At 37.8% G+C, this 14,958-nt stretch overlaps 1 protein-coding gene across 2 annotated transcripts in view; it reads right to left on the bottom strand.

Moving 5' to 3' along the window:
* LOC136832754 (trafficking protein particle complex subunit 13) overlaps positions 1 to 14,958 on the bottom strand; it is a 180,299-nt gene that overhangs the window by 55,473 nt on the left and 109,868 nt on the right. For both annotated transcript variants that reach the window (XM_067094280.1, XM_067094281.1), the window contains exons 4-5: positions 13,393 to 13,526; positions 10,976 to 11,093 (exon numbers count right to left, since the gene is read on the bottom strand). In XM_067094280.1, coding sequence (XP_066950381.1) covers positions 10,976 to 11,093; positions 13,393 to 13,526 — 252 coding nt within the window. The remainder of the gene's footprint in view (positions 1 to 10,975; positions 11,094 to 13,392; positions 13,527 to 14,958) is intronic.

Raw genomic sequence — 14,958 nt, 5'->3', positions numbered from 1 at the left:
TGTTTATTTTGTTGAATGTGTATGGTAATCATTAAACTATATACAGTACAGGCAGTCCCTGGTTATCGGCGGCGGTTCTGTTCTGATGGTGTGATGATAAGCGAAAATCGCCGATAACCTCGGTTATCAGCATCTCTGTTAGGTATGTATCAGTGGCAGTACACGATTTTTGGTGCCGATAAGCAGAAATTGGCGCTGAAAATTGCCAATTTTCGTTGCTAGACAAGCGCTGAAAAACCAGATCGCCAGTAACCGGGGACTGCCTGTATTGTGCTTGCGCTTAAAATAACTGTATTAAAGTGGGTACAAAAGGTGGATATGGGGGAAATTCTTGAGTGTCGGATGAATTAATTGAATTCCCATTATTCCTTACAGGTATATTCGGATCGATATACAGGTACTAACATTTCGATACACAAATTGGAATTTGGAACAAATTAAATTTGTATACCAAGGAGCCATTGTATAAATATTTACATGTGCTGAAAAGTTACATATTGAAACTAATTATATTTTAGTAGATTCCAGCATATTTAAGTGAAAAGAAAAATAAATGCCATAAAATTATATATAAAAAATGTGTAATTAGAAGAGTAAGAGTGCTTACAAAAGTAAATAGTATGATCACATGAACCTGAAACAATTTCTTGAAAAAAATATTAAAATGGATAACTGTATTATACAAATTAATGTTAACCATCACAATGAGTTAATAATTTACAAGACAATAATTTTAAGGTGTAAAAAATCAAACAACACTGTTTCATACCTACAAACCTATATGTCAATAAAATTACACCCAGCCAAATGCATTACATCAAAATAATAAATTTTCTTCCTCTCACTACAGAACACAGATGTTTCAAATTCAAAGGAAATTCTAAAAAACAAAACAAAAAAAGCACTTAACTGTAATTTCCATTTGAGTGGGGATTACCACTGAGTTGGTATTACATTTCAAAATTTAATAGGCAAGTATCTAGGGTATTAGATGTTTGTTTTCCACAAACCAATCACTTTATCATAGCTTTAAATGTGCACCAACTCATCTTCCAAAAATGCTTAAAAAACAGGACTCCCATTTTGCTGTCTGCACATCTGGGGTCCAAAGCACACTTCTCCCTTTGCAGTAAAATCATTCCAAGTACATCCATCAGCCCGAGCCCACCAGAATTTTAGTTTTCACACTCATTCTTTTTAAATATGCTGTTCCCAGATAAAATAATTATTTTCCAATTTCAATTTCCCTTTGATATTGCCTTCTTACTTCTCCCTTGAATCTGATAAAACAAGCGATATACTGTAGCTATTTAGCAGTGAGACAATTGCTGGTAAACAGCTTTACTGTTTATTATTATAAATTAGACTTTGCACTTTTTGCACCAATTTTACTTTGTTCTTATTTGTGTGCCACTCAGTTTGTACCATATATATATCTCTTCAGATCATGGTATGTGTTTAAAGACTTTCCATTTTCCTAAGAAAGATCCCTAGTGTATTTTTTTCCTTGCTTATGACTCCTCTACTCATTTGGTTATCTTAGCTCATGCACATACAGAATTGATTTGTTTTTATTAGTATTGTACCTCACATTGCTTTGGTAATTATTATGTCTATATAATATGATTAAGAAATATAGTGGAACTGCTGGCAAATGGTGTAGCAGTTTCATGTTTAGTTTTGAGCAAGACCCCACATCTAAATTGTAGTTTTTGTATAGGACAAGTCTGTAGAGAAGACTGGAAATGTGAAGAGTGTAACTGCTGGTCTGATGATCAGTATAACTGTATAATAGAAGTGATGCTATAAGCATTCTCAGGCTATTGATATAGACATATTCTTTACAAGAGTGTCTTCTTAAGATATCTATTTCTACTTCAATGAGGTTTCTGCTGAGGCTGCCTTCTTTGGGTCAAGACGCTATCTCCTGGAAGACAAAATGAGAACACTGAGAAGTTATTTGTGTTCCTTACTGGAAAAAATCAAAGAGAGTTTGTATATGGTACTGTATAACAGTATTTACCCAATAATGTAGCTTCATCTTTGAGTTATAAACAAATAACGCCTTCTCCATTTTTTCCAGAAACAAATCCCAAATATCAAAGTTTGTAGGAAGTCTTTGTGAGACACATGGAGGTACAACCCACAACCACATATCTGAGCAAGCCTGTGTTGCCTGGGGCCAGCGCTATCACTTGTGAAAAGAACTTGCACCTGGAGAGTGCTACATCAGCTGGTCTGGTTTTGGTGCAAGTAGATATTCCCATTACTAGTGTTAGTGCTGCTCGAGTCCCTTACACTTCTCCTCACCTGCCTATAACTTGAGCAAGTGATCACTCTCATGTGAGTATTTCTCCTGCTCCTGTGACGATATCTAAACTACCTGATATTAATTCAAATTAATTTTTTCAGGTATGGTTTGAGGAGGGACCCAGTCACCCACATGTAATTCCTTAATTGTATCTGCTGCTATGGAAAGTTCATGACCATGCTTCATATAAACCTTTCTTTTAGGCTGATTGTGCTTGTGCCTTGAGCAGTTCATTAAAGAACAAGGCTGTGCTCTTAGTCCCTTATAAAGGGTGGCTTATACATATTTCTGAAATGACTCATTCTTCCCTTCCTTTGGGTAGTTCACAGCATTAATTTTCTTGTACTGATTCTCGACACTCGAGGTGTCATAGATCGTAGTTGCTCATCTTCTCCTAATAACAAGTTGGCATATCATCCTCATCACTAATTCAATTGTTTTATGGATTTCTGCAGTTCTGGATCTCCTGCTGAAGACCTGTGCCAACCAGTACACACTCACAAGATTCTTCTTTCAGCGGTGAACTTTTTTCAAGCTTTATCATGTCAGAACCAGGGACTTGCTCTTGCTTGAGACATGAGTATGGATTTTTTGTGTGAATGGCTCCTGCTTGCTGTGCTCTTCTTGGGAAAACTGCATATAAACTGTAGATCCTGGGTCATGTACAAAATTTGTCCACTTGTTCCCTTTCCAGATTAAACTCCATTAAGTCTCACACAGTACTGCATGTACACAGGACTTCTGACTTTTGCTGCTCAAACTTTTCTCTTGCATCATCAGTATCTACAACAAAGATAGTCTCTTCAAGAGCAAACAGTGCTTGTTAGAATAATCAGACAGACTATCATGAGAACACTCACATTCCAATTTCTCTGTCTACTTCTTCAGCAGAGGCAATGCAACCTTCTAAGACTAATGCTTTCTTTTTTAGCTATTTACAGCAGCAACCACTGGTGTATTATTCCTCATCTAAGCTTGACCTGTGGACTGCACAATTAATCAAATGAACTGCTACATTTTTCTCATACAATTATCCTTTGGAAATAAGTGTACCCCCTTATTGACTGAGAACTGTTCAACTGTTCTTATATGCTGTGCTGAAAAATACCCTGTGCAGATGATGTTTTACAAAAAGGACAGCGTAAACTGCTGTTCACTAACTAGTATTCTGGAAGCTAAGCCACAGGTGCAAACCTCCTTAAAATCTTCAGATATGATTTCAATCCCTAAAAAGCAGTGCTCTGGCGAGGATGTTGACATCAGAACGCTGTCAAATGATGGAATGGATTCTGATTTGCCTGAACAAGGTGGTATACTCTTTAGATAGACCTTAAACTAGATCTGCAAAATAATGGGGCTAGACACTCAGTCAAGTCCTAAGGTAACTTTAATGGCTAAAAGTCATGTTCTGCTATAAAAGTGTATGTGATCAGAAGAGGTAAATGGTACCCTTTAATAGTTGAAATCACTGGAATATGTTGAATACATACAGATGTACCACAAAGAAAATATGAAATAATGTGTATAAATCCTGACCATAAATTTAATAAATCAGGTTTTGACGTAGGAAAAACCTATTTTATCTGAAATACTAAGTTCCCTTATCAGAAAAGGGGATTTTCCCTTAAAACGGTCCTCAGTCTTGGCAAGGAATGACAGGCCAGAAGACAACAATACACTTAAATGACAACTACTGGTAGGTGTATGAGTGATGAAACATTGTCCCTGTCTAAGACAGGCTAGTACAGGCAGTCCCCAGGCTCGGTTATCGGTGATCCGGTTTTACTGCACTTGTCTAGCGACAAAAATCGGCAATTTTCGGCACCAAAAATCACTGATTTCCGCTTATCGGCGCTGATAACCGAAAATTGCTGAAAATGCACTGATTTTTGGTCATCAGCGATTTTCGGGTATCGTCATACCGTCAGAACGGAACCCCTGCCGATAACCGGGGACTGCCTGTACACTAGTCCAAGCTTCTGGTGCCAAAGCAGTCAAGAAGACTGCCTTTTGGAGCATATCAGTTGTAGTTGTATTGGGCCCACTGAATTGAGGGGATTCTAAGAACCTTATCCGGGAAAACTTGCAGGGGCTGATGCAGTGCAAAAGACTGGAGAAAGGAATTAACAATTTCTATATTAGAATCAATTCCAAAACCATAAAGCAAGGTTTCAAACAATACTGCTTTGTATGCCATGACTGTTGTAACAGCAAAAGATATATAATAAAATCTAAAACTGTTTCAACAGATTTCAACTGGGCTCTCAGTGTGGAGGTAATCTAACCACATTTTCCATAGAGTCTGGTATGTCAGATAGATGAAGTCTGTAGTGTTTTCACTAAGCACCTACCAATGTTAGGCAAATAATCTTCACAGTAGACCAGATTTAAAAAAAAATCCACATGTGAAGGCCACAGCTCAGAATGGAGGATGCGAATACGACTTTCCTTCCTTCTGTCTGGGATAGAACAGTGGACGGCAATGGAATCTATTATCTCGCCCGTAGTTAAAGAGATGAGGAACCAATGAATGTCCAGCTAATTCGGGCCACTAGATAAGTGGTTCCACTGAAAAATAATAGGTTGTTCAAAGCTTTTGATATCTGGGACAATAATGGAAAAATGTATATCGTCCTCCATTTCTTCCAGTCTCGTAGGAATGCATCCCTTGCTACTGCCTGAATGTCCAGGTTCAGACACACACACTGGAAGTCGATGGTTCTCGAATGTGGCAAACCGGTCCACTTCCAGATGTGGAAGCATTTTAGCAATTACTGACTTGAGAAGAGCTGAGCTTGAGGCCACCCTCTTGATAGAGGACATTGCAGCCATATTGTCTAAGACCAACAAAACATGGGTCCTTTTTGAAGGTTTCAGTTTTCTGACAGGGAAAGACAGCCAACAGCTCCAAGAAGCTGATATGACACTCAAAACAAGTGAGCAGCTTCCCCCTACCTGATGATCCTCCCAATGGCCTCCCCAAACTGTCAAGGAGGCATTCGTCTATATTACCACTTGTACGAACGGTGGTGTCAGGTCGACCTATTCACCAGAAACCCCTTCAAGCCCATGGATGGAGTATCTTCCCAATCTCAGATGAAGGCGATCGCAAAGCCTCCTGGCATGTGAGAGCCAGACTCTGTTTACATCCTACAGTCACAATCTCAGGATTAGATCTACCACAGACCCAAACTGTAACAGGCACAGATTCATTCCAACTGTCAACTAGAAAAGCTGGACTGTGCATGGAATCTTCTCAAGTCCTTCCTTATTCTGGTTTGAGTACTGTTGGGAAGAGACAGCTGGCCGTGAAGTATCCCAACAAAGTCCTTGCCTCAGAAAACATCTGCTGGATGTAAGGTGGGACTTGTTCCTATTTGAAAACCTTCTAACTGGAGTCTGTCGACTAACACTCTCAGGTTTCGTCAGCATCCTTCTCTGGTGGCTCCCAGATTAGCCAATCATCTAGTTAGGCCACCAGTTAAATTCATTCTTTCCTGAGCTCCCATAAAATACATACAGTATATATATAAAAGTTTATGTAAACAATATGTTAGTTTCTTCTGTTGTCGGAGGGGTCCTTTAGTAGTGACTGGAGGCTTGTAGGGCTCTGATTCATACCGAGCTTTCCTAGGCTAATGAAGAGGAAACACAGAGTATTGTTCCCAGATTCCCCTTTTTCAAGAACAGCATATATTGTGCAATTCTGTTGTCGGGCTCATTCAGTGGGTTGTGCAACAACAGGCTCTTCACAAAGGTCCTAACAGATGGGGGGAAGAATGCAATAGGAAGTTACTTTGGGAAGCGAAATACTGGAGCCCACCAATGCTGCCTTTCAAGAATTAAAGGGACACTCCAGAAAGTCACAAGGCTGCTCTCCATTGGGTTTGCATAAGTGTTTTGGCTACTGCAGCGAACATTATTCTGGAAGACTCTGGAAGCTCTCTAATAGCTACTTCCAGCATAGTAGTAGAAGTTATAAGATTGAAGAGGTGAATCCTAGCATAAAATTCAGCCATAGCTGTCCTGAGATTTTTCTCATAGTGGACCCAAATTGTTGGATAGCCATTCCAAGGGGATCTTTTTCCTCTCACAAGGGAGAGCAAGTGTTGCCCAGTCCTTTGTAGATACTGGGATGGCGGAGACAAATGGCTTTGTTTCTGCCATAAAATCTTGTTCCCCAGTCACCACAAAATTATGCAATTCTGTCTTCACATGACTGACTGTTTCAAAAGTGAAGAAACAGAAGGTTCTCTAAAATTGTTGTTGCACTATATTTTCCATTAAACTGGAGAAACATTGCTTCTATGGCTTTCATTAACATGGTTACTTCTATGGCTTTAATTGCTACATTAATAGGCTGTATAACTGTCTCCTTCGACGGTTTCTGAATTCCTATTGAAGAAGGGACCGAGTACCATTCAATACTGAGAAAGGCCGCTCTGTCTAGAAATTCTACAGGCTCAGCCTAAATAAGTTCTTCTTACACTAATGAGGTATTTTCCATCAGGTGAAAAGATGCACATTGAGGGGTCTTGCCAAGGGTTATCAATATCATTCTCAGAGGCGGATATTGGTGCCCACACTACATCCTGATTTGAGGTTTTATAGTCCAACCTGTTCTTGCCTTACCTTACCTTACCTTACCTTACCGTGCAGATCTTACAGTTCATTCGGGTTGCCCCAGGTCCCTCAGTGTGAGGCACTTCTGATGTCTACCAGAGAATTGCTAATGCATCTTCTGGTATATTTTGCATCTTCCAGTCTTGGATGGTCTGGGATGCATCTTAGATATATGTCGAGCTTATTCTTAAACACATCTACGCTCACTACTGATATGTTTCTCAGATGAGCTGGTAGCGCATTGAATAGATGCTGCATTATCAATGCTGGTGCGTGGTGGATTAATGTCCTGTGTGCTTTCCTTAGTTTTCCTAGTATAGTTTTGGGCACTATTAATCTACCTCTGCTTGCTCTTTCTGATATTTTTAGCTCCGTGATGTTTTCAGTAATTCCTTCTATCTGTTTCCATGCCTGGATAATCATGTATTATAGTTACCAGTCAGGACTCTGGGAGTGAGTAGACTGTCTCTTATTAGCCACTCTGATTTCAACATGGATCTAAACAATTGATTCAACTTCTTTTTGGGCTTGGGTTTTTTATTACCCTGTTCCCATCTCTGCCTGGGCAGACTGTGCAGCCTCTCTATCCTCTAGTTTAAAGGATAAGAAATTTTTACATATCACATTCAATTCCATATCCAGGACAGCCCTGAATTCCTCTTGGGAGTCATGGATATCATCTCTGATATGCTGATGCTCAGTAGCAAGGTCATCCTTGATACTCTTCATGATTTCCTCCTGGAATTCTGAAAGTACCACAAGCGGAATTTTCCCATCAGGGAAGCCTGCATGAACTGATTTAATCAAGGCAGTCATATCACCACTGCCTGGCAGTATAGAAGTCCAGGATAAATCACTACCCCATAGAAGGTACACACACTTCAGATGCGGCTGGGTAGACCCAATCTGGATCACCTTCAATATCTGATTGCTGCATGGGAAAGGCGAGATTTTTATGAGTTATCTCCTCATGTAAAGCAGAAGACTGTCCCTTAGATCTTCCAGATTCAGAAGGGAAATTTCAGTGGCTATATCCACCTCATGTCTGGTATTAGTGACCACTCTCCCATGGAAAGACTCTTCATCTCCACTGGAGGAGTCGAAGTGGGAGTTCCTAGAATTCACTCGTTTTGGAGTATTGGCCCAAATGTGGATTGTACTTGGGGAGGGGACGGAAAAACACTGCTGCAGTTCTGCCGGAACGATGTAGTCTCCTTCTTCTATACTCCTACTGAAATTATAACTTGCAGAGACAGCTTAAAAATTAGATCTTTCATCACTTAAACTTGCTGCCAAAATCATGTTGCATATTTCACACACGTCTGGCAACCATCCAAATTCTCCTTTACTCCTTCAGGGGATGGCTCATGGCAGGTAGTTACGAGCCATTTCCATAGGAGAAAACCAGATTGATCAATTTGCTGTGGTGCAGGTAATCTGTGGGTTCTGCGTAATAGTAGCCCAGTAGTGATTACAGGAACAAGTGTTTATTAAAAACCACCTTGTGTTAGCTAACCTATATCACTGTGTAGGCAGCAAACACTTCAAATTAAAACGTGGCCACAAGTACATGTCCATAGTATGATGTAAGGAAACATGATCAATGGGTCATATCCATAAAATAGTAGTAATATATTAAAATATTAATTCACAATTACTACAATAACATTGCCTTGAAAAATATACTCATAAATTCTTTTTAAATAAATTAAGACAAAACTAAATGGATATCCATATCATATATTTCTACATATTTCATAACTTTTGATTACCCAGTCTATTCCCAAGCACCAGGTAAAGCTTATATATAGGCTACGTTAGTTGGTATATAGTAATTAAAAGAATTAATTATTGGAATTATCATACCAAATTTATACAAAATCAGTATCTCTAAGATTTTAAATTGTTTGGAAAAGCTCACCATTAAAAAACAGTACTTTTTGTATTCCCTTAAGAAAAAGACAAGTGTCACGACAATTTTTCTCAACACCTGTGACATCACTAATGGCAGAGTAATACCCATTGGAAGTAGATCCGCATGAATGTATTTTCTTTACCAGTTGAAAATAACCCCAATATCAAGGATAACTGGGGAACTTTCTATACCACAGAATCCATATAGCTGAATATAAAATACTAAAAAGGAAATACTGGCCTTTAGTAAACACCCAGGCTCGTAGGTCAAGCACCATTGGGAACTACAATCATGGCTATGTTACATAAACAAGAAGTTAATACCATTCTGGTAACCTCAAATTACAGTATTTATCAATGTTAAAAAAGTCATTGAATAATGAGTTCCAATAATAAAATTGTCTAATATCAGTTAATGCAAATTATCACTTGTCAAACACAAAAAAACAGCATGGCTGTAATAAGCATAGCCTTGCGATCTACTCCTAACTTCTCGCCTTGCAGGATATCTACTGGCTCTCAATTTTAAGAAATATAAGCCTACCTGTTAAAATTTTAAGTAACTAAAACTTTTCACTGGGTCTTAAAACTATGTACTTAGCTTGAGTGGCGTTAGGATGATCGACACATGCACAGCCGCTTGAGTGGCGTTAGGATGATCGACACATGCACAGCCGAACACCATTTCAGGAGCAAAACCTGGGAATTAATGAACTCTTGGACAGACCAGAGTGTTATGAGGATGATAGCCAACATACTCGCTGTTGTCACATCTGAGCAAGTAGGATGAAGGAATAAAACCAAGGAAGTCATTATAGGACAGGAGATAAGCCCTCCTATCCTAAGTCATTAATATTCAATCACTGTGCCAACAGCATTATTCTGGCTGAGACCAACTATATGAGAATTCTTTGCAACTGGCTGATCTGTCTAATGGAGCCCTGAGGGGACCATAAGAGGGTAACTCCTTTAAGGACAAACAGCAGCTACAATATCAAAAGTACATTGTGTAAAGTACAGATTGAAAGTGATGCTATGCTATGCTTGTGAGTTATGAAGTAGTAACATTATTCAAAATTTACTTGCTGATAGTCTGCTAGAATTTTGATCAGATACCTGAGAAAGCCGACAGCTAGATATACCATGTTCTAAGAACATACAAACATAACTGATCAAAATATAATATGTGTATAGGAATGTAAGGAATTTTTGAAAGCAGCACATTAAATAAAACCATATTCATGCACGTAATATGGTTTGGAGACATGTTAATGACATGTATTTAGCTATGGAATAAAAATGTAAATATTTTCTTTGGTAAATTAAATGAATTGGTGCTATCAATAGCATATCTTGCGAACATCAAATGTTAAACTCAGGCCGTATGAAAGAACCATCCTAACATTCACACCAACTTCAAAACCAAAGGTAAAAGTCATAAAACAATGATTAGGTAATACTATGAAACAGACATAAATGATGAGAGGTGAATAAAAGGTTATACATCTCCTATGAGATATCTTTAGCAAAGAGATCAGCAAAAGGATGAGTGAGCTGGTGACTAACCAACCAAAAATGGTACCTTTCTGGTATTTAACTCTAGCATAACTGTCAATTCTGGACAGTACTTTTCCAACATTGAGGAGACAACTGCACAAGTAAAATATTGGGGTTTGTAATCACAGAACAAAGCAAAAGCTAAGAAGCATATGTGGTAAGGTGATGACAATGCTACGAATGAGAAAACCAAAATATTAATCCCAGTTCCAAAGTTAATACTAATTACACTTCTACATCCGCTTACCTCTTGATTGCTGCAGTCTGCTATCTTGAAACAGTTTAAGGTCTATAGCATTAATATCAGAGAATACATTGCTCTGATATAATTTTCTAAAGACAAGTGCTCTCTAAGGAGGCAGATAAAAGAACTAAAATTTTAGGCACTAAGATGTTTTATGATTTAAAGATTTTTTGGTATCACAAAAGACTAGCTACTATGGAATTCTCATTATCCTCATCCCCAGCATCTAAGAGATTTGAAAGAGCAGGTAGCAAGAGCTTTCTCAAGATGCCACTAAGCTACAGTGAATATAATATTTTCAATAAACAAAAATTGAAAATTCTTACCTCTGCATTGTAGAATTTAGTTTTGACATCAAGGGGCTTCATGACTTGGAACTTGAAGAACTTACGAAAACTCTGCTTCTCACCAGAAGTTGACAGGTAATTGACAGTGCACACTAAACTGAAAACAGAAAAATCCCAGTTAAAAAATATACACAGTAAAATTCATTTTTAAATAGAAACATATAACTTTAGCCATTTCAGTACAGTAATCATAAAAAGTCCCTCAGACACAACTTTTTCCAAGGTGCGCTTGGCAGCAGGTCCAGTAAGCCTTTTCATATGGCAAACTTTAGAAGAATGGAATGCCACGAAGGGAAGTCAGCCATTAAGCATGTTATGGGTCACAAGTGGTTTTGATGAATTTGGTCCTTGAAGCCTTATGGAATTATATTTGATACAAGAAAATGTGAGTATGTGGGAGAAACTTGCCTTGGGAGTGGACTTGTTCCCTAGTGAGTCAGGTGGACAACTAGTGGAAGAATGGTGGTGTCTCTTTCCCAGTTACTTGCACTAAGAGCATAAGAATTGGGGGAGCATGACTTGAAGAAGCAAGTGAAACATGCACCTCTAGAAAAGCTAAAGAGTTGTCAGTGGGATATCAAGCATGGACTAAGTAGCTACAGTAAATTTTCCTAGGAGCCATGAACTGGAAGAGACTATGGAGGTGCCAAGAGAGCTACTGGCACCAAGAGCAAAAGGATTTTAATGGGTACTATATGAACCAAAAGGGACCCTGGATCTAACAGATTGAAAGTGGAGGTAAATCTTATGGTAGAGACCAAAAAAAATATTATGCAAGCTTTTCTCCATCTAATTATGTGGAGTGTGATAAAGGTAATTCTTTAGCTTCCCAATCTTCAAAGTTTTAGCAGCGGACTTGACAGCAATTGCACTGAGACAGAAACACCTTGATATGACCGACACTGTGGGGGTCCTAAAGAACTCAGAGCTGATGATCCCCCCTTAATCTGATATATCAGAATGTTTATAGCATCTCTAACAGCTATACAGAAGCCAGTGAGCTTGGGAAAGTCCTTATATAAAATGTTTGTAAGGATTATATACTTTATCCCTGCATGCATTACACAACAAATGGGGTCCTCCCTGCTAAACATCAAGCTACAGCCACCTTGCTAGGAGCACCAATATATCTATATGTCATTATAAAATATCAGTAATAACTATATGAACGTTACTGATACCAATACAGTTAAATTTCTAATCAGATCAGTATAACTACGCAAGGTTAAACAAAAACCCTGATAGCAAATTTATTGTCTTTTGAGAAAAATTGTGTACTCCAATAAATAGAGTATTCATGAGGCCCTAAAGAAATATCATAATCTGACAATAAAAACATCTCAGAAAGTGTCAAGGAGAAACAAACTGTACTGAGTAAAATGAAAAAGGAATCCAGATTTCATGCAACCAAACTTCCAATTAACAAAAGCTAGATTTACCTCTAAGCACAAATGAAATGGATATAAGCAATCAAATAATAAAAATAAATTGCAATTAGCCAATACCTGAGAAAATCCCAACAACTATGCAAAATATGATGTAATGTGATGATGCATAGCAACTTTTCACGAAACAGATGTAATACAATAGCCGGGAACTGCAGCAACAAGACACTTACAGTCCACCCAATTGCAGAAAAACATTCATTAGTGAATTTTAAGGAATTTTAAAGAAATTATGTAAAATTGTGCACAAACCATCACCAAAGATGAAACTGGAAAACCAGTTATGGAAAAATGAACAATTAAGATTAAATTTTAACACAATAATAGCAATATCTAGGAGTAGCCATGAAAAATACATACTGTATAACTGACACACAGAGAAAGCCTTAAATACTGATAAGGGTACTGAATATTCTTTTGTGTGTAACTGGTCACATAGAGGTCTTCTTTTGAAGTACATACGAGGAATAGTGACTTCAGGGGATAGGCAATTGTAACTTGATAAGGTTGTATTGAAAAAATCTATATCTACCATAACATCAGTTACTGGTGGAAATCTATTATAAATAGAAACCAAACGTATCCACTTTTACTTAAGAAACGATTCATTAAATTCACTCACCATCACTGAAAGTATTAAAATGGAAGAGAAATGTAATGGGAAAATTTAACACTTTCATCATGCTGGACAACAGCATCTGGGGATTTGGTGCTAGAAGTAAATGCATGTGAAATGAACAAAAGAATGAGGTTCTGTTCTAGTGCACATCTGGGTACCTTCCATGCATGAGCAACATGACAATAATTGTCTTTTAAGAGGAACTGATACTAAAGTAATTGGTTTATTATGAACAAAGTAATAGTGTACTGTTTGTAAATATAATTTCAACTTCATATTTATTTGTGCTAGGGGTAAATTGTTACTATTTTACCTTTAAAAATTTCACTTACATATGAGTTCCTATATCTTTCACTTCATGCTGAATGACTTCATTTATAGTCTCATTCCCCTCCAAATTCTGAAGAGGGTCATTTTCATCTTCTCCCAGTAAAGACAAACGCTGATTACTCATCTGAAGAACAGCCTATAAAAAATAAATCTTTACTAGAGTCCAGGTATAATTTGAAATACATACTTAAAAGCACTTATCAAAACCACATTTTGTGCAAAAAATTTCATAGTTATTCTTACTAATAACTGGAATGAGCACAGGCAGTCCCCGGTTAACGGTGGGGGTTTTGTTCTCAGCCGAGAGCCGCTAACTGAAAGTCACTGATAACCGAAAATCGCTGATAATTGTGGTAATAAATGGCATTCATGACATCGTAAGCGCCAATAAAGTGCTTATTGTTGCCATTAACTGCTTATTGGCGCCAATAAACCACTTACTGATGCCAGTAAACCGCTTACTGATGCCAATACTGATGCCGATAAAAAAAAGCTCACTGATGCAGAAAATCGCATTAACGATGTCACTAGCCAAGTGCTATAAAACCAGAATGCCGCTAACCAACGCTGCCGATAAGCGAGAACTGCCTGTACTATATTAATCTACAATAATAAAATCCAAGTGGATCTTGTTTGTCCTACCCCAGGTGACATTAGGGGAGACATGACACAGCCCCCACCCCCTGCAAACAGGTTTGTCCACCTGAGTAGAGGCAAGGTAGGCAGGGGAATGGGAGGGTAGGGGAGACATCCACCCTCCTCCTGCAAACCTGTCTGTCCGCTCCAGGTGGGGGGGCGGGATAGCTAGGGGATCAGGAGGGTAGGGGAAACAGCAGTGCCAGGTTCCAGTGCGCGTAGCGTGCGCCAACAAGCTCATTTTGAATAAAACTCCAAAAAACATAAATATATATATCGAAGATTGTTGAGAAAACTCCATATCTAAACTGTAGTATCTAAGAAGGTCTAACCACTTTTCCTGAAAATTCTCTAAATATTTAATCAAACATTAAAAATGAAAAATTAACAGATAAAACATAAAAAACCAAGATGTTCTCTGGGCCTTTTCAGTAAATATAAAGGGGAAAAAAATAACCACCACCAAACATGGTAATAAGACACATGAGCCGAGTATATTTTGAAAGAAATTAAAATTATCATATGATTTTAATACTACCACAGAATGAATGAACAATAAAATCCCCAAAAAACTGACTGTCAATAACATGCAAGAAATGCCATAAAACACCTACATTCATTTATTAATTAATAAAAAAATTAACTGGATTAGGCAAATTAAAAAATTTTTACCACTAAAACAAATAAAATTTCTATCATATATTACTAATCACTTTGTAAGTTATAATGATGATAAAGGTAATAAGTGGTACTGTATTTCAAACATTAATACTTGCAGTTCTATACAATTGAGTTCATGTATGATTAAGGAAGACAAATATAAACACAGGAAAGAAAAGGTGGCTAGTACTTCTAAGGGTAATTCAATCTCCCTTAAGAAACACTGCAGGTAACCCTTATGTAATCTACTGGATTTATTACATCCACTCTTT

This window comes from Macrobrachium rosenbergii, chromosome 50 (assembly GCF_040412425.1).
Source record: "Macrobrachium rosenbergii isolate ZJJX-2024 chromosome 50, ASM4041242v1, whole genome shotgun sequence".
Lineage (NCBI taxonomy): Eukaryota > Metazoa > Arthropoda > Malacostraca > Decapoda > Palaemonidae > Macrobrachium > Macrobrachium rosenbergii.
Note: the sequence above shows the minus strand (reverse complement) of the source record. Positions and strands in the feature narration are given on the sequence as shown.